The sequence below is a fragment of the Phoxinus phoxinus genome, assembly GCF_949152265.1.
Source record: "Phoxinus phoxinus genome assembly, chromosome: 15".
Lineage (NCBI taxonomy): Eukaryota > Metazoa > Chordata > Actinopteri > Cypriniformes > Leuciscidae > Phoxinus > Phoxinus phoxinus.
This window is the reverse complement of record NC_136890.1, coordinates 10,167,415-10,186,316: the sequence shown is the minus strand read 5'-3', so window position 1 is coordinate 10,186,316 and position 18,902 is coordinate 10,167,415. Positions and strand designations below refer to the sequence as shown.

General features: G+C 41.0%; 2 protein-coding genes across 16 annotated transcripts in view; both read left to right on the top strand.

The window, feature by feature from the left end:
* The first annotated feature begins 21 nt into the window (after window positions 1-21).
* Window positions 22-17,899, top strand: rsph14 (radial spoke head 14 homolog). Of its 6 annotated transcripts, none has more exons than XM_079638463.1 (10): window positions 22-71; window positions 12,220-12,387; window positions 13,818-14,026; window positions 14,106-14,212; window positions 15,064-15,262; window positions 15,443-15,545; window positions 16,566-16,684; window positions 16,773-16,998; window positions 17,116-17,252; window positions 17,564-17,899. In XM_079638463.1, exons 1-10 carry the CDS (start codon window positions 52-54, stop codon window positions 17,800-17,802), a joined length of 1,527 nt encoding a protein of 508 aa, XP_079494589.1. In that variant the 5' UTR covers window positions 22-51; the 3' UTR covers window positions 17,803-17,899. The 6 variants fall into 6 exon arrangements, with proteins under 6 accessions (XP_079494589.1, XP_079494592.1, XP_079494591.1 ...); XM_079638466.1 differs by lacking the exon at window positions 22-71 and adding an exon at window positions 5,755-5,837; XM_079638465.1 differs by lacking the exon at window positions 22-71 and adding an exon at window positions 5,771-5,837 and having other exon boundaries at window positions 12,202-12,387.
* Window positions 17,900-18,134: 235 nt separating this feature from the next.
* Window positions 18,135-18,902, top strand: part of LOC307012147 (dematin-like) — a 51,809-nt gene continuing 51,041 nt past the window's right edge. For 3 of the 10 annotated variants that reach the window (XM_079638480.1, XM_079638476.1, XM_079638477.1), the window contains exon 1: window positions 18,188-18,421. The gene's annotated coding sequence lies outside the window, so the exon portion shown is untranslated. Of the gene's footprint in view, window positions 18,422-18,902 lie in introns of all 10 variants that reach the window. The other 7 variants (XM_079638481.1, XM_079638482.1, XM_079638478.1 and 4 more) reach the window with 7 other exon arrangements.

Genomic DNA, 18,902 nt, shown 5'->3' with positions numbered 1-18,902 from the left:
CTGATCACTCAGTGGTATATACATTCAAATATTATAATAACGACATTTTGAATGGAGAACATTTTAACTATGTAAGTCAGTTTTCTTTATATTTCTTAATTGAAAAAGTAGGCTACTCTATAATATTTTTATTTAATAACCAACTTATGTGATGTGTCCACAATTTATGAATTCATGTCAATGTTGAAATTACAAAATATATTTTCCTGCATCGCCTTAAAAGGTTTTGTTGTAATAAAATTATAGCCTACTGTTGATTAAAGCAATTGAAATCAATTGCTGTCAGTAAATCATAGAGAAGATACAGTATATTGTTACATTGCATGAGCAGGATATGTTCTGGTGTGAATGCACAGGCCCAATTTGAAAGATATCCAGCTCCCTAGTCCTAAAATAACCACCTGCACTGAAATTCAAAAGACGGCTTTTATTCATGCAGAAAATTAATTGACAGTTTGAATAACTTTAACAGGCGTAATTGTCGTGCACTTAGAGTAGACCAATCGGAACAACTTCGCGAGGCAAAAGCAGTGGACAAATAATGCTGCCTTTACGTGCTATCGGAATTATCGTAAATAGCCTAACGTTACTACCTGTATAGTTTCCTAGTTAAAACCAAAACATTGGACATGAACCCATGGGATTAAATTCCCGCCGAAAGTAGGCTACTGCGTTCACGGATAAAAAAAATAATAAGCAATTAGACCTAGGCCTAATACAAATTTTAAAAACACAGGTAAAAACATATTGCACAAACTGAAAAACAAAATAAAAAAAGAATGCAAAATGATCAGAATAGTAAACAACATTAATATTTTAATAACAAAATTAAAAGTGTCTATCTAAAAAATTAAAAGCGCATTTAAAAAAATAACAAGCATGAACCAAAACTTTAAACACTTTACAAATGATATTGCACAAATCTTAAAATCATGTTTATGTGTTCTTTAAAGTTGTTTTCCTTGGTTTTATTACTTTGTGCTCTCTAACATTTTCTGCTGATATTATGCTCTTTTGTGCTTGCGCATTGCCCGTTGGAGATGCAAGTGTGCTGAGTCACATACCCTCTCGCTCTCTTCGAACTAGTGATTGAAAGCTGGAACCTCCGAGGGTGAGGTTGGTAGCCGAGGATGCATTGGAATGAAGTAAGCCCAGTGGTGGATTGGCGTAGGCAATTCTGGGCATACTCCGCCATGGGGAGGTAGCAGCTCCAGCTGTCTTGGTCTCCTGGATCTTGCGCTCAGTCTGGCTGTTGGTTTGCGGATGGTAACCTGATGATAGATTCACTGAGCCACAGAGGAGTTTGAAGAAGGCAGAAGGAAGGAGTATCATGGGCAGGCCCTTGATAGGGATGAGTTTACAGGCCTTGGAGAAGCGGTCAACGACGACAAATACACAGGTGTGATGGTTGGACGGAGGAAGGTCTGTCATGAAGTCAATGCCAAGATTGGACCAGGGACGTCTGGGTATCGGCAGAGGTAGCAACTTTCCCTCGGGTAGCTTCCTTGGCGTGTTGGCCTGGGCCATGTTTGGCCACCAGTAGCAATCCTGTAGGAGCGAGAGGGTTCGCTGGTTGCCTGGGTGTCTGGAGCCCGGAGAGGTGTGTGCTGAGTCGATGAGGGACAGACGGCAGGCGGATGGTACATACAACCGTCCCTCAGGACGTCCCGGCGCAGGTTCGGTGGGGTTGGTTTTGAGGATCTGATCGTCGAGGGACCATTGGATTGTACTACCATAGCTGGAGGGAGAACTGGTTCTGGAGGACAGGTTTCAGGTTCAGGATGTTACAGACGGGATAAGGCATCAGCCTTGTAATTCTTTGTACCGGGTCGGTAGGTCACGGTGAAATCAGTAGTAGCCAACAGTTGATTAAATCGTGGTAGAACTTACGCAGTAAATATGTAGATGGCAGTCCCATGGCCAATGAGGTGGTAGAGTGGCCAACCGTTTGCTGAATACATCCTGGACCGTCCGGTACTCTGGAGGGATTTCAATTATACTCTCAAGTCTCTGGGCTTTCAACGGAGGTGGAGTTCAACTGGAGACTGGATGAAGATTTCGAGAGATGTCGACAGGTTCGACGTGGAGACGGTTTGATCACAGATGACAGACAGTTCTGGAAGCAGGAATCACTCCATTGTGAAATCTCTCCAGAGTTCCAATTGATGGTGGGTTCGTGCTGGGTCATTCAGGGGTGTCCCAGGATGATGTCAACGGTGGATCCTTCCAGCACCAAGAATGAGATCTTCTCCTCATGCAGGCAGCTGACATTTAGCGTGACCGTGGGGGAGAAGTGGCGGACACGACCACGGCCCAGCGGCTTGCAGAGAATGGTGTGAATGGCTAATTTTTGTGAGCGTTTCCTCTGGAAGTTGAGTCTTTGGAGAAGTTGATGAGAGATGAAGTTCCCCGCAGACACGGAGTTGATGAGTGCTTGCGCTGAAACGAGAAGTTTGGGGGTTTGAATTTGGACAGGCGTGCGAGTGAGAGGTGCAACTTTGGGCAGAAACTGGATGATACTCACCGTGGGGGTGGTGGTCGTGGTCGTATCAGGCAGTTGGTGATGATATGACCTTCTCCCCCACAATACAGACACAAGTGCTATGTTAGTCTTCTTTGATGCTCAGCGTTGGACAGATAATAAGTGACTACCTGCATGGGTTCTGGTTCTGGAAGGGCGACAGATGGAGAGATGGGTGGAGGATGCGAAGCGCGTTGATCAAATGAGTAGGCTGAAAGACGCTGAGAGATAAGCACAGCTTTCTGAATGAAACTCTCCAAACTGACAGTGTGGTCATAAATGACCATCTGGTGGCGCACTTCTGGGTTCAGACCCTGGCGAAAGGCTGTCAACAGGGCCATCTCATTCCAGCCGCTAGATGCCGCTAACATGTGGAACAGCAGAGCATAAGCATTTATAGAAGTATTACCTTGGCGGAGGTTGAACAGCCGATCATGGACTGATAATTCTGATGCGGTTTGCTTAACCGCCTGCACAGGTTCGGCAAAATTATCCGGTGGATGCTCCCTGCTGGTTCCAACAGGACTGTACATGATGGTGTGGTATTCTGTCACAAACACAGGAGGAGACAGACAGGTTTAGGGTCACACAGTGTTTATTAAATGCAGAGTGGTGGTGGAACAACAGGAACCAGATGGTGAGAGGATGGTGACTTGTAGAATGATGATGGTGACTTGCGATGACTAAAGTGGACTGAAGCGACTGAAGTGGAACACGAAGGAGACTGGATACAGTAGTGATGTTACATATGACACTGAAGCTTTAAAGCGTGTATCGAATTCGCAGCGATATTTCTCATGAAGCTCTGTGTCAGAGCGCGTATTGTTTTCAGAGAAACACGTGATCAACGAAAAATTAAGCCTCATTTACTTTCCAGTCACGTGAATGCTTCACTTTGCGTGTCGGAATGTTGAACCCAGACCTACTCTACAGGCTTTTGAAAGTTTAAGTCAATTTACTATTTATTTGAATAAATAAGCATATAGCCTATGTTACATGATCATATATTCTGCCATATTATACTCAACATAGAAACCATAAAATAATTAGACCACCATTTAGGCTACTTGCATAAAAGCTACTTGCATCAATCAACAATTTTGGTATTTTTATAATTAGTATTAATATAACTTTTACATTTAATTTATTGCCACTCTTTAATATGTGAATTATATTATCAGAAAACGGAACATTTAGCATTATCAGGCTTTTATTTGTGCTTAGTTTTTTTTCAATCGCTAACAAGCACTTAAACCATACTTCAGATACTTTTTCTAAACTCTTAACACAGACTCACACCTACAAAACACAATTGGCCAAATGGATAATTTTCTTCTCAAAAACAAATTTTGTTAAATATATACTAACTCTTCATTTCAAAATAGAACACATCTTTCTCAAAATGTAATTATTCTGTCAAAGAATAACACTTGATTTCACTTCACAAGGTACAGGCAGTCAATCAAAGTACACCAGATTTCAAAATACTGGCTATTGTTGACATTACAAAAACTGCATAGACTTTTATGTTTCAGTTTTACAGGTATTTGCATGCAAAACATGCAATCCACCGTTTTTACCCGAAATTTCTTGGTTGGGAACTGTATGTCCATGTACAGTAATGTTCACATTCAAAAGCATTCCAGTAAAAAGCAAATATTTTTTTTTTCCTTTACTGTTTACTACAGGAGGTACAGTAGAAACATGGTAAGATAAAACAGAAAAAGTTTTACAGTATTGCTTATAGTGAACAAAATATCCATGAAACACACAAGAGCATTCTGAACAAAAAAAAAACAACAGCAAAAAGCCCAGATAAAAAGGGGGGGAACTAAAAAAAGCACAAAATTACTGTATCTAATCTCTGCGATCTTCAGGATTAGGCCACATGTTTTCATCAACATCACATCTGATATTATCTAAGGCGATGCACTTGATAAAATTGCTTGGTATGTCGGATCCACCCTTGGCAATCATGAACTGTAATGTCCCTGCAGCCAGCATCCATGGCTTCAAGCAGCATCCATGGGACATCTGGTCATGTGGCTGATGGTCATAAACCTTCCACCTCCATGCAGAAAATAACTGCTCTATGGGGTTGAGGAAAGGTGAATAGGGTGGAAGGAAGAGACTTACCAGTCTTGGGTGGACTTCAAACCATGTTGTTATTGCTTGCGAATGATGGAAAGCCACATTGTCCCAGGTAATTACAAAGCTCCTCATGTTTTCACCCTCCTGATCCTGCTCTGGAACCAGGCGCTGGTGGAGATCATTGAGAAAGGCAAGGATGCGTGTAAATCCATGTAAAATGCAATACTTACCTGTTCGTTTGTTGAAAGATGCGTATAATGGATGCAACCGTTGACCGCCTCAAATTGGGCTGCACTCTTTCACCAGCCTCTCTTAGTGAAAGACCGTGGTTGATTACATGATCAATGATAGTGGCACGAATTTCATTACTGACTACTGTTCTTGCAGCCCTTGGAATGCCACCACCACACAAATCTTACACCTCTACCTTGCCCTCTCCTTGGGCCTGCTCTTCTCCCTGGGCCTCTTGCTCTTGCTCTTCCTCGTCCAGACATTACAGTGTTTGTCCTTTTCTGTTTCTGTTTCTGTTTCCAAAAACATCACTCCTCAAAGTTCTCCTTTTACTGTATAAGTGTCAATGTAATAGAAAAAAATAACCCCTGCCACTGAATCTAAGCCAGACTGGAATCAGCTGTGGTTGGCCCAATTTACCCAACATAAATCAGCTCTGTGTCAATTATTCAATTGTTTGTTTGTTATCAGCTGAGATATATTGTTTTTGAACTGATATCATTGCAGAATCAGAGGTTTTTATACTGTATCTAAGGTTTGGAATATTGTTTTTGCTATTGTGGGATGTTGTGTGTTAACATTCGTAAATACTACAAAAACAATCCATAATTTTGTTGGGAGGTATAGCTTGTCTGTTAAGAAAATGTAAGCATTGTGGAAATGTGTTCACTGACTGCATATTGTGTGAAAACGACATGAAATGTGTGAATGGTATGGCCACAAAAGACCAATGCTGTGCTAATTGTATTTAGAGTTTTGAAAATGTGACAACTGGTTGGACAAACGCTTGTTAGCGACTGAAAAAAACTGTAATAGATAAAACAACAGCGTTGTGCACTCGGGTTTATGGCTGCTATAAATTTGAACTTCCACAAGATGGCGCTGTTTTCGACACTCTTGATGCTTCAAATCTTTTCCCGGAACAATCAGGGAAAGCCTCAGTGCATGAGGCTTCATTTGCCCATCCCTAGGATACAGGACGAGGCGATTTCAGGTGAGTAGATTGGTAAGGAGTCTGACATAAAGCTGTGTATACTGCAACGAGACCAGACAAGGAGTGAGAGGTGAACGGGCATATAAAGGGTGTGTTGATGAGGGAGTGCAGGTGCAGCGAGTCAGTACTCTGGTGATTGTGAACGAGTGGGGCGGGTCCTGGTGATTGAGTGATGATTGGGGCTGTGACGGTGTGGCTGACTCTGTGACAGCGCCTACTACTGAACCTGGCACCCTGTGACGCAGCTGCCACTATGGCCAATGCACCGGCCTCACAACACCACTCTTGTGCGTGGCTCGTCTATACCTGTTATGGCTATTACTGTTAAAAAAATAACATTCATTCATACTATAATAATAATATATGCTTGCTTTATGGTTTTATAAATTTCATCACATTTTGTATAGCACTGATATAAAATTATACAGTTAAGCAATACCACATGAGCAAACCTCCAACCCTAATCAAACACACCTGAACCTGCTAATCAGTCTTCAGGATTATTAATACTACAGACAGATGAGTTCCCTTTCGAGAGCGGTCACTTCAACATTGCGTAGCAGCACTGCGGGAACTCTTCCCCTTCTCGAATTTCCTGAAACCTTATAGGATAACGGCAGTAAAAAAACTGGCCAGTTGTCACGAATATGCAAATCGCATGCAATTACTGATGAGCCTATGGGCAGAATAAAATGTGGAGGAGCGACAATTGCGTCAGAATCTTTTACTTCACGCTGCCATCGCTGAAGACGCAATAGAAGAAGATGACAACATATACTTCTTCACTGCATTCAATGTCTTCCTTCTGCCTACTTTGCGCGGGCCCCATTGACCCGCCGGACCCACACGAGTACTGCATCGCCTGCCTGGGCCTGGCCCACGCTGAGGCTGCTTTCACCAAGTCCGACTGTTGGCACTGAAGGCCTTTTTATGCTTCTGCGTCAACTCCACGCCGTAGCTACGCCGTCACTCCTACGGCGTCGTGGCCGTTTTATGGTTCTGCGTCGGGTTGTGTTGCATCGCGGTGCATTTCACCGCCAGAATGCTAGGGGGGTGGGGGTGTGACCAATCACAGCCCTTGTGGTCTGCGTCGCCTCGACGCGTAGTTAAAATTTTTTGGAGGTGCACGTCGAGCTACGGCGGAGGGGTTCGCGTCGACGCAGAAGGGTCTGCGGGGGTACGCCGTCGATATGACGCAGAAGCATAAAAAGGCCTTGAGCCGACCTACCACAGCGTGTCCTGAGGACTCGGAGGAACATTGCTGGTGGCCTGACAGGGACGAGGCCCGGGGCCATTGTCCTCCACTGTCGCTCCATTACCCAGTCCTCTTCTCTAACGAGAGTTACTTCATCCCCCTCCCGCCGTCGCGGAGATGAAGACTCCATGTTCATCTCGGCGTCAGAAAATGACTGGGCAACGTCGGAGCGGGACCACCCTAACAGAAGGCCACACAGACCTCCAAGAGGAGCTCGCCAGGGTCTTTGACAAGGCTTTTAAGGAGCTCAACCTCGCATGGAGTGCTCCAGAAGAGCCCACCAGGAGTAAGCTCAACTCCTGGTACTTCCAATCGAGCCACAGCCAGGCTGCTTCAAGGAGGAGGGCCCCGTTTTTTCCTGATGTCCACTACCATTTGGTGAAGTCGTGGTCTGCACCCAAGCCGGTGTGCGTCCACGCTACTACGCAGGCCATCTTGTCCCATGTGGACAGATCCCCCACCTTACTCACAAGGCCTACACCTCCGTAGGCGAAGCAAGATCCACGGTGCACAAGATGGCAGGGCCGATCCATGGTGGTCCTTCACCGGCCCTAGCTGACCAGCTCCTTAAAGGATTAGTTCACTTCAGAATTAAATATTCCTATTCATTTACTCACCCCCACGTTATCCAAGATGCTCATGTCTTTCTTTCTTTAGTCGAAAAGAAATTAAGGTTTTTGAGGAAAACATTCCAGGATTTTTCTCCATATAGTGGACTGGTCTGTTAATTCTGAGAGAATTTCAGAGGCTTCTGTGCCTGGTTGCATAAAGCACCTTAAGTTTTTCCCTTAAAGGTGTGATTTCCCCTTAGCTAAGGGAATAAGTTATGGGTGTTGCATATAATCCCTAAACGGTTCTCCTAGGTAAACAACCCAGGTTTTGCCATTTTAAAATCAGATTTTGTTGCCATGGACACGTTATTTGTTAATACAGAACAGCGGTAAGTTTCACATAAAACAGCATAACATGGATAAGGAAAACAAAAAATAAAACAAAATGTTACAGAGAAGGTCCAGACGAGACAGAAACTCAAATTGAAAGTTTTCTCAAAATTGAAAATTCTGTCATCATACTCACCCTATTGTCAGTCTAAACCCATAAGACTTTCATTCATCTTTAGAAATAAATAAAGATATTTTTAATATTCGTTCATCATTTCTGTCCATTTATTGAAAGACATAAAAGTAATCAATATGATTCAGGTTGTTTCGGAAGCTCAAGGATGCACGCAAGCGCAAGAACTAAAGACGTTTGTTCTTGCGCTTGACACACGCACGTTTGAGCTTCCGTTACCCATATACGATGTGCTTTATGTGTTTATATGTAAAAAATGGCTAAATTAAAATTTGTTTATCATATAAAGTGGCCAATCGCGTCTTGTTAGAAGACTTGGATTGAACCCACTCGCTCCGTGTAACAGTGTAAAACTGAAGTTTCCTAAACCTTATGTTATACTTAGGATGATGACAGTTAAGGGGCTTTATGCAACACTTATCGTTTTTAAAGAGATTACTTAAGGGAAAAATAGAAACTTAAAGCAACACCATGTAGCTTTTGCTATCGGGGTCCCCCTACAGTTGGGAAACAGTATTGTCTTCTACTACTGTCGTAAAATCTGTCATGGTTACACCAGGGGATACATGTGTATTTGTTGACAAGCCGATACCCCCGAACTCTGCAGAAGGAGTTCTCACGTCTTGGGCAGACTGCCTGCGTTGCGTGTGAAATGTCTTCATCCCAGGTACAGTGGCATATATTTCAGCAAGTCATATGAATATAATTTCATGGGTTTTATTTTTAACGCCAAAAGATCGCGTAGCTCACGTTTACAAGCCAGCGTCATTATAGTAGCTAGCCTATTGGCTACTGTTTTACATAATGGATGTGCTAATTCAATTAAATGTTTGTGTGGTAGGTAATAGCCATATATCGTCAATATTATAATATCAAGCTACCATAGATGAATCTGCAAATTTGAAAAATCGATTTGCATTATAGCCTGAGGCAAGACACTTTCACCAGAAAAAATAAATAAACAAACATGACTATCAGCCTGCAGTCATTAGGATAGTTATCCTAAAAGATGATTTTGTCCGTCTAACCCTAACCCTAACCCAACAGCATGACGGCCAAGTCAGCATCAGTCGGGCACCCCTCCTCCTCCTTTAGCTCATGCCAGCGAGCGAACGCTGGATCAATATCCTCGTCCGGCCTTTGATTTTATCACTCTCCCTTTTTCTCTTCCTAGACTCCTCCGACAAAACCTTTGCCTTCTTCGGTTTATTTGCTGCTTCGGCCGTGACAACAACATACAGACGCTATACCAGCGGCAAACAAACGCTAGTTGGGCTCTCACGTCTGAATTTGAGGAAGTGGTGGGGGAAGTGAGGTATGCCGTAAAGCAGTCGAATTTTGTAGTTCTTTTTGTGCTCGGGTTACTACCCGAACCCCGAAGTTCCGTAGTGCCAGTAAAAGCGATACAGACCCCGTCAGGCTATGGCAGACGTGTCTTTCAACCTATTGTAAGTTGATGTACCATCACAAGGGTCTTGGAAATATATTATGAAGGTTGAAAAACTACATGGTGTTGCTTTAAGGGAAATTCTTAGGGTGTATGACGTTTCACCTAAAGAAAATCTTAAGTGACACTTTATTTTTTGCAACACCCTTAAGTTTAAGGGAAACCTAAAGGCGTTCTTCAGGGGATATTTCTTTTAAGGTGCTTTATGCAATCAGGCACTGGGACTTATGGCGTCGGCCTCATCAGTTTGCCACCTGGGTCTTCTCCAGCGACCGCTGCAGTTATGGCTGAAAACTCGAGTCCTGTGGAAGGTTTTGACCTCAGGTCGTATGCACATCTTGGTCACACACAGCTCTGAGACCATGGCGCGACCTAGACTTTTCTGCCGCAGCTGGAACAGCGACGTGTTGATTCGCACCGACAATATGTCTGTTGTTTCGTACATAAATCCTATTGTGGGCGGATCAACATCTATTTGCAACGCCCGCGTGGGCCGAGAGACAGACTTTAAGTGTTCCCTCCTGTGAAGAGGGTGTTATTTACCTCTGGTGTTATGCAAAATCAGGGAGGAGAGAGTGTAGGTGATCCTCGTCGCCCCGAGCTGGCCGAATCAGCCTTGGTTCCCGGGCCTGAGAGAGATGCTGGTGGCTCCCCCTTGTGTGCATATTCCCCTCCTGCTATCTCAAGCAAACAACGCAATATGGCATCCCAGCCAAGAGTTGTAGAGCCTTCATGCATGGCTGCTTCAGGGGTCTTAGAGGGGCTAGATACCCTGTACTAAAGGACATTTTCTAAGTTTCTAGCAGAGGGTCTCTCCTTGGATAGTCGACGCTGTCGCTTTGGCTTATGCGAGCCAGGGACTCCTGATGTGTTCTTGATATTAGAAATCCCAGAAGATGCTGCAGGCAGTCGACGTACGGAAGCATGTAAGCTTTAATCTTCTCGTTCTCACTTAAGAGATTCTCGTAAAGCTCAACGAGGGCTATTGCCTCTTCATGGGCCTGTTCTAAAGGCACGCCTGTTCGGGATATATGGTTTGTGGCTGGCTGGTCTTCACATAACACTTTTGCCAGGTTTTACAAGTTGGATGTGCTGTCCTTGGTATCTCAAGTGCTTTTGGTGAGTGAATAACCTCACTTATTGCTTGGATTTTCTTACTAAGACTGCTTCTGGACACAGTTTGTTACCCGCTTTGGCTGATGACACTGTGTATGCCTGTGTATGCTTACTGTTGTTGTTCTGAATCTGCCCTGTATTCAGTGCAGCCCGCTCGCTTCAGCTGATCCGATATGCTAATTTTGGTGTACATGAGCTGGCTGTTTATTGGTCTAGCTCCACCTATCAGCTGTGAGCACTCCCAGTGGTTGAATTGTGTACTGTTTTACTCCTTGTTTGGTGTAACTTTAGCCCTGTTTCTTTGGGCTGATCTTCATCACTCTGACGGCGGGATTGTATACAGTTCCCGCAAAATTGCTACTCAATGTTGAAGTGACCTCTCTCGAAAGGGAACCTCTCCGGTTACTGTTGTAACCTCAGTTCCCTGAGAGTCGGGAACGAGACATTGCGTAGTCCGCCGTGTTTCCCGCTCGATCAGCTTAAATTTGAGGTTAAATTCCTATTCTCAAGAAAGCAAGTACAGAGGATGCATGAAAGTACCGAGATGTGTTCTTGATATTAGAAATCCCAGAAGATGCTGCAGGCAGTCGACATACGGAAGCATGTAAGCTTTAATCTTCTCGTTCTCACTTAAGAGATTCTCGTGAAGCTCACAAATACATGACAGCTTGAGAAAGTAAACGTGTCCGTTTCTTTTGCTTAATTTTAATAAAGTGATAAGGACCCCAAGAAAGCCGGCAGTATTTTTATTGGCATATTACAAAAAAATCTTAACATTGATAAAGCATAGGTAGCCTAACATTAAACATACATAGGCCTACTCATTTTCACAAATACATGCGGGAAAATAATGTCTATAATAATATGAAAGAAATGTTTTAATAGGTTATGACACTTGTTTGTGATGTTATGTTGTGTTTATTGGGCATTAGCCGCTACTTATAATATGCTGGGACAGTCAGTTCAGCAACAAGATCGCAGGACATCTCAATTCTCACAAAGATGCGTTTGTGTCCTTGTGTCCTTCCGAGTTTGTTCTTTCAAGGTGGTGGAAAAAAAGATTGGAGGAAAAATAATAAGTCAATGCTTTTTGCGTTTCCCCAAGAAACTTTGCGTTTCAGCGTACACAAAGTTTCTCGGCAGCACGCAAAAGTTTTGCAAAACATTTGAGAGAGAACGCAAAAGCATTGACTTCGCATATTTTTTTCCACCACCATGTCCCAAGGCCAAGGGCTCCGTAGTACAAGATTTGAAGTTGTAAATGGGCATTTATGCTGCCTTCATGGGCTATTGGAAATTTTCCACTTCAGATGTTGTGATTACGAGCTCATCACATTTAAATTTTGACTTGAGAGTGTATTTATTATGGGATTAAATTCCCGCTGAAATTGTTGTGGTCACGGATAAAATTTTAGGGAAAAAAAATCCTCCATCTTATAGGCCTATTTTTTCCCTTCACGATGACCTTTTAGGGGCTCCGTATGTTTCAGGTCGAAATATTCAGAAGGTACCTCAAGTTCAGTGGGTTCAAGTGGTTCAATTGATTTCACTTCTCCCGCTTCAGCGATGAAGGGAGTTGACGATCTTCTATATCCAGGAAAAGCCATCCTCACTAACGACGCAGATGAAGTCTGGCCCCATCTTTACATCGGGGACATGTAAGCAGACTGCAATTTTCCCCATTTTGACTCATATAGATTTATATAACTATATTAAAATGATATACACTTCTGTAGTTTCTACTGTAGGTTAGTTGAAAAGTTTCTTTTTAGTCAAGTTATGTAGTTTTTTATTCTACTAATAACTTTTATTTTATTTATAACAGAGGATAAAATAACACTCAAACACACTTTTAGACAATAAACAAGTCAATATTTAACAAGAGAAATTATATAAAGAAGCCTAATTAGCCTATTGAAAAATATTTCTCAAGAAATGTAAAATAATTGTTTTATTATTAAAGCATATTACGAAAGAATATTAAACATGGCACAATCTCTAGATGTTTTTATAGCTTTCTTATTAACAGACATTGAAATTGTATTTAAATACAAATTTAGTTCTTGTTTGAAGATTTTAAACCGGGGTTTTCTTTTTTTTGTATATTTACATTTATGAAACTTTCCAATAAATAAAAGAAGATTTATACAAAAACTTGCTTTGATTAGATTCTTTCCAAAAATAAATTTCCAATTTTTGTATGAATTAACTGTTATTTATAAGCTAGTGTGCTCCAAAACAATAAAAAAAATCTAATTTAGAAGAAATAAGTAATAAAGAAATAAAGAAGAAATAAACGTACAGTCTCTCACTTCCGCCAATATAGATCAATAATTTTGATGACATCACTCTGCACTTTAGCTTCTCTGCAGATTTTCTGCCCAATGAAATGCTCTCTAGAATTTGCATCCCGCCCCCAAATAGACGCTGAAGCTGAGGCTAAAATGTTAACTTCTTCACACATTTACTATTTTCTATATGGTAAATGGCACATAGTGCACTACATAGGGGATATGGAACAATTCAGTGTAAATATGCTTTCCATTGGGGTGAATGAAGTCACAGCCTGCACAGTCTGCACCGGTCTAGAAACACGATAGCAGTGAGTGGATTTTATGCGACACAGAACACAAAACGTATCAGACCCATTTGAATTTTACCCAGAATGCTATATTTTAAAGCGATATGAAGGAGATTAGGAGGAGAAACAGTTCGAGATTAGGAGGAAACTGCGACTTTACCGAGCTCAACGGCTCTGGCCGAGCTGTAATATAAACTAAATGCTATTGGCTATTTTAAAAAAGGAGAGGAGCTGTTGTGTCCTGCCTTTTAAGCGTTTTACATAGCCTAATCATTGTTATTTTTAAAAAGAAAATCGTCTTTTTGCCCAAAGGACATTTTAGAGTGTTAACAACACAACAAAAGTTAATAATATAAACAGTTTTACTGTTAGTTCCATTAACAAGAACAAAGCATCTACTAACCAACTGTGATACCTGCAAAACAAGTGTTCTGGTGACATTTTATAATTCGTACGTTCAAGAATAATGCAATAATAATGCTGTGTTACGCATTTTCTCTTCGTTAGGGGTATAGCTGTGAATTGCGCAGAGCTGAGAAGTATGCAATTCACCCATGTCCTGAACTGCGCCCACAGCTCAAGACATGATGGCAAGATTTATGATGGCATGGGCATCACGTACATGGGCATAGGCGCATATGATTCACCCATGTATGACATGAGTGCCCACTTTAACAATGGGGCTGAGTTTATACATACAGCAATGGAAGAGGGAGGTCAGTATAGTTGTGTGTCCAAAACCTAACCCAGTCTACCTTCCTGTGTTCACTAAACTCAAATATTTTTTAATCAAAGGCAAAATCCTGGTTCACTGTCAAGTTGGAGTGAGTCGATCTGCAACTATAGTTTTGGCATATCTCATGCTAAAACAAAACATGACTCTGGCAGAGGCAATCAAGAAGGTAAAAGAAAGAAGAGGCATCTATCCCAATCCTGGCTTCCTCAGACAACTGATCAACCTTCACATTCAATTATATGGCTAAGATGCACTATCACCATTAGTTAAAATGAAAATTGAGGGGAGAGAAGAAATATGGATCAATGTGGGTTTTGATATTTTTAGGGCAGTAACTTTGTGCAGCTTGAAATGCATTCGGTCAATTTTCCTGCTCTTTTCCATTCAAATTAAAGTTTAAATGAACGTATTAAAATGAACATAACTGACAACTTTTTATCTCTCTTGCTTTTTTTCTTCTTCTACTGAATAGATGTATGCACACATAGCCTACACTTAAGTTCAAATGCAAATATTGAACAAAAACCACTAAGTTGGATTTTTATTAGTAAACTTGCATTTATAAATATGAAATTTGTTCAAATATATATGTAAATTAATTAAATATGCAGTGAAGCCAAGAAGAACACTAATACACGTGGTAGAGTTATTGAACACCGAATATTTTCAGTGATACATGTGTCTTGTGGAAAGAATTACGGAGTTTACGTTACTAGGCTACTTGAAAAGTGCGTTAATTCCGTAGTTACCATAGCAGCCTAACTATACAAGGGGGGGAAAAGCAGAGGACGTTATTATAACCAGCGAATAAGGTAATATTATCTTTAACAAATTGTTGGCCTGCAAATTCTGATTTTGAACATGCAAATACATTTGGAATACTTGTTTTACATGTTGAATATGACATGATGAACCCTCAAAAAAACCTGCAAACTTGAGTCGGCCATTAAAATAAATACATTTTTGATATGTAAACACATTTAACGAAATCACATTTGAATCACCCTGTCGACGAAGATGGCAAGTCCGCAAACAACCGAACAGCCCCCGCCGCATATTGACCCGACACAAGCGCCGGTCGCTTTCGGGAACTGGGCGCTTCCAAAGCTGATCATGGAGCTGCAGGACGTCGAGCTGTTTACCCGGCAGAGGGCGCTCGCTGCACTCTGCGAACTCGTCCATGACCACGAGCGCGCATATGAAGCCATTCTCAGTGGTAAACGCATCTTTAATAACCTTGCTTGTTTTTGTGTCCATAAATATATAATTATATAGAAATTAACGTTATAATCAGAAATTTGTGCATTAATTCAAACTTTTTGAAGATACCACCACACACTTTGTTTTATAATGCCCCGGTGTACATCAACCATAACATTTCTTGACCTCATCATAGGATGTATGGAAAGACTCAAGGTTTTGCTGCAAGATGAGGATAACTTAGTCAGGGTCAAAACTACTGAAGTGCTTTATGTGCTTGCTTCACACAGCTTGGGAAGGTGAGTCATACAAGAGTCCGTGGGCCTATTTTTCTTGTGTTATAGTTTGCTTTTGGCATGTGAATGTGCTTGACCCTGTAGCCTTTGTGTGTGTTTTTAAAAAAATATAAATTATGTTACAAGTTATATAAATATATTTTAACAATGTTAAATTGTTACAGAGTAAGTGGAACCTTAACAGGATTCACCCATAAGGACTATAATATTTATTTAGGTATATTTATAATTTTATTAGATGTTTGTATTAAATTAAAAATATTTTTTACAAAAACAAAATATGTAAAATGTAATTAACTACCGTCCAAAAGTTTGGGTCACAAAGGTCAAAACTTTTAAAAAAAAGATACGGTTAATACTTTTATTCAACAAGGACATAATGTTACAAAAGAAATATATTTTAAATAAGTGCTGTTCTTTTGAGCTTTCTATTAATTAATCCTGAGACTTTATATTCATTAATATCATGGTTTCCACAAAAATATTAATCAGCACAACTTTTTTCCATCATTGATAGCAATAAAAAAAATCCTGAGTACTAATAAGCATATTAGAATGATGTAATGAGTAATGATACTGAAAATTCAGCTTTGCATCACACGAATACAGTATTACAATTAAAAATACATTAAAATATGAAAGTTTTTTTAAATTGTAAAAAAATATTTCACAATATTACTGCATTTACTGTATTTTTGATCAAATAAATGCAGTGTTGGTGTACAGAAGAAACATCTGACCAACCCAGTGATGAATGGAAGTGTAAATTCATAAACACACTTTTGCAGCCAAAAATAAATAAAATCTGACTATGCCCTTGATGCTTTAATAATAAAATATCAAGAAAGGATTGTTATTTCCAGTAACAGTTATTTCTGATCAAATAATATTTTAGTGTCCAATACTTTGAAAATTGAAAATTTGAAAAGAGAATTTGAATGTGAAATTTGTGAAACACGACTGAAATACTTGCAACACAAGTAATTTTAGCAAGTTTGACTAAATGTAATTGTGTTCACACAGAGATGCCTTTTTGAAATTTGACATTGTGGGTCCCCTTGCAAACCTGTTAGAGGACCCTGAGAATGCCTGTCGTAAAAATGTGCACCAGGCACTCAATAGGATCGCTGAATTTCCCTCAGGTGACTATTGTTTCTTATACTTCTGTTTCACAGTACATTTATTGCCAAACTTTTTCGTTTGAAGAGTCCTCTGTTATATCCTCTACAGGAGCAGTATTTATGGTGTGTATGGGACTGGTGCCCAGATTGGTGCTGAAGGTATCAGATGAAGAAGAGGACATCCGTGCTTTAATTCTCTCCACATTAAGCTGCTGTGTGAGTGTGAACGCCCTGCCTGCACTGGAGAGTGATGCGATCTCGGTCCTGAAAGATCAGCTGTCTCACCCGTCCCCCGCCATCCGCCAGGCAGCCACATCTGCCTTAGTGGGAATCAGGTAGGCAACATGGCACCCAACAATCTAGTTAGGGTTAAGTTCACTGTGGTAAATTTGAGTACATAGACCAGGTAAAAAAAGAAACCCTGGATCATGGAACATCTCTCCTGTTCTTAGTGTGCCTGCAGATGGGAAGATGAAGGTGTGTGAGGAAGATCTTCTGCCCATGTTGGTCAAGCTGCTGTCAGATGAGGACCAAGGGGTTGTCGCTAATGCTGCAGGGACCATTATGAACACAGCTGTTATCACTAAGGGTCAGCACCAAAATCAACTTTGTGCATGTTTGTAATTTTTTTAGTCAATCAGTGAATGAACTTAGAAACAATTCAACATCTGTTATAGTGTCGTCTGAAAACACTTAAGCCGGGATAGTTCACCCAAAAATTCAAATTATGTCATAATCTATTCACCATCATGTTGCCCCAAACCTCTATGACTTTGTTCTTTATTCTGTGGAATGTTCATGTAGATATTTTGCGAAATGTCTTTTTTTTCTTTTTTTTCTCTCATTTGAAACCCCCATAAGATTATACCATGCACGATATTATTTTCTGCCTGTTTCTAGGTAAGTCCGAGGCACTGGACGCAGGTGCCATCGCCCCTCTGATGCGGCTGGTGGTGAGTGAGAATACAGCGGTGTGTGCCAATGCCCTCCGTGCCCTTACAGTCCTGGCAGAGGTTCCTAGGGCCCGGGCACAACTGCTGGAGCATGTGCCTCTGCTGACGTCTAGACTCGCACACCCTAACTCCATCATCCAGAGAGCTGCATCCACTGCCATTGAAGTCATCTCCTGGAAGCCATGAGGAAAACAAGAGCTCTCAAGCCAGACCTGATGTAATATATTAAATAAAATTGAACAATTAAGCACACTAATTTAAGAAAATGCTATAAATATTTAGTTAAAAGAACAGAATAAAAATAATAATGAAGAATTCTGAAGGATGTGACGTTTATGTTTGTTCAAAATGCTAAACATTTTAGAGATAAGCTGCACAGCAACTATTTTAACTTGCGTGTTTAACTTAAATGCTTTATACATATGAATTGATAAAGTCTAAACGAGATAATGTATCGGAAGGCCAACTATGTAATATTGTTTTGGTGTGGTTTAATCCCTGTGTAGTAGTGTAAATGTGCAGTGTCATGTTTTTGGAATACCCCTCGGTGCGGTGAATGGATTGAACCAGCGGTCAACGGCAGCGAGCACGTTCTCGCTATCTGTCACACGACATGCGGAGTCACGACAGATAAATATTTGTGGCTGGTTGTTGGCAACCAACCAGTCCGAGCCAATACAGGGTACGCGCCTGCTCCGTTCTAGAAAGTCATATTTATTTTTGTAGAATTAAACGGGAGGATTATATCGCCGGGAGAAGTGCGGGGTGCAGGCTGTGTATTTTTTGGATCACATTTGCTGGATAGGTAAGTTTATACTTCACATATAGTGTCTTATTGATTCTGAATAAATTCTAGTAAAATTATTTTGGCCAGCGCAAAATATTCTCCGGGATTGAACCGCGATTCCGCCACGATCACCACTGGTCTGTTACTCAAGCATATCTATAAAATTATCTTATATGTTACGTATATAAGTCAAACAGTATTATTAAAGGAAAACAGAGCAAGTGTACGTTATAATATAAGGTGATGTGTCTGGTTATTCGTCAACCTAAAATCACAAATCGCCACAGGATTGATGCAGTCGGCGAGATTATGGCAGTGGATGATGCGATGCTTTTACATAACAGGCGATAGAGACGGAGAACAGGTGCCTATGGCAAGCCGTTTAAACACTTAATAGCATCTGTGTTTATGTTTAATAGCGCGTGTAATGTGTATGTTATTATTAAATAATCCTAAAAGAATTAGAATTTTTTTTTCAGTTTCACTTGTAGCCTATCTG

Excerpts from the sequence above, each read along its gene's own strand:
- rsph14 (XM_079638463.1), top strand. The coding sequence starts at position 52 with ATGGAGAACATTTTAACTAT. Across the intron at positions 72-12,219 it reads ATGGAGAACATTTTAACTAT|GTCGAAATATTCAGAAGGTA; the intron begins GTAAGTCAGTTT and ends CGTATGTTTCAG. Across the intron at positions 17,253-17,563 it reads CACAGCTGTTATCACTAAGG|GTAAGTCCGAGGCACTGGAC; the intron begins GTCAGCACCAAA and ends GCCTGTTTCTAG.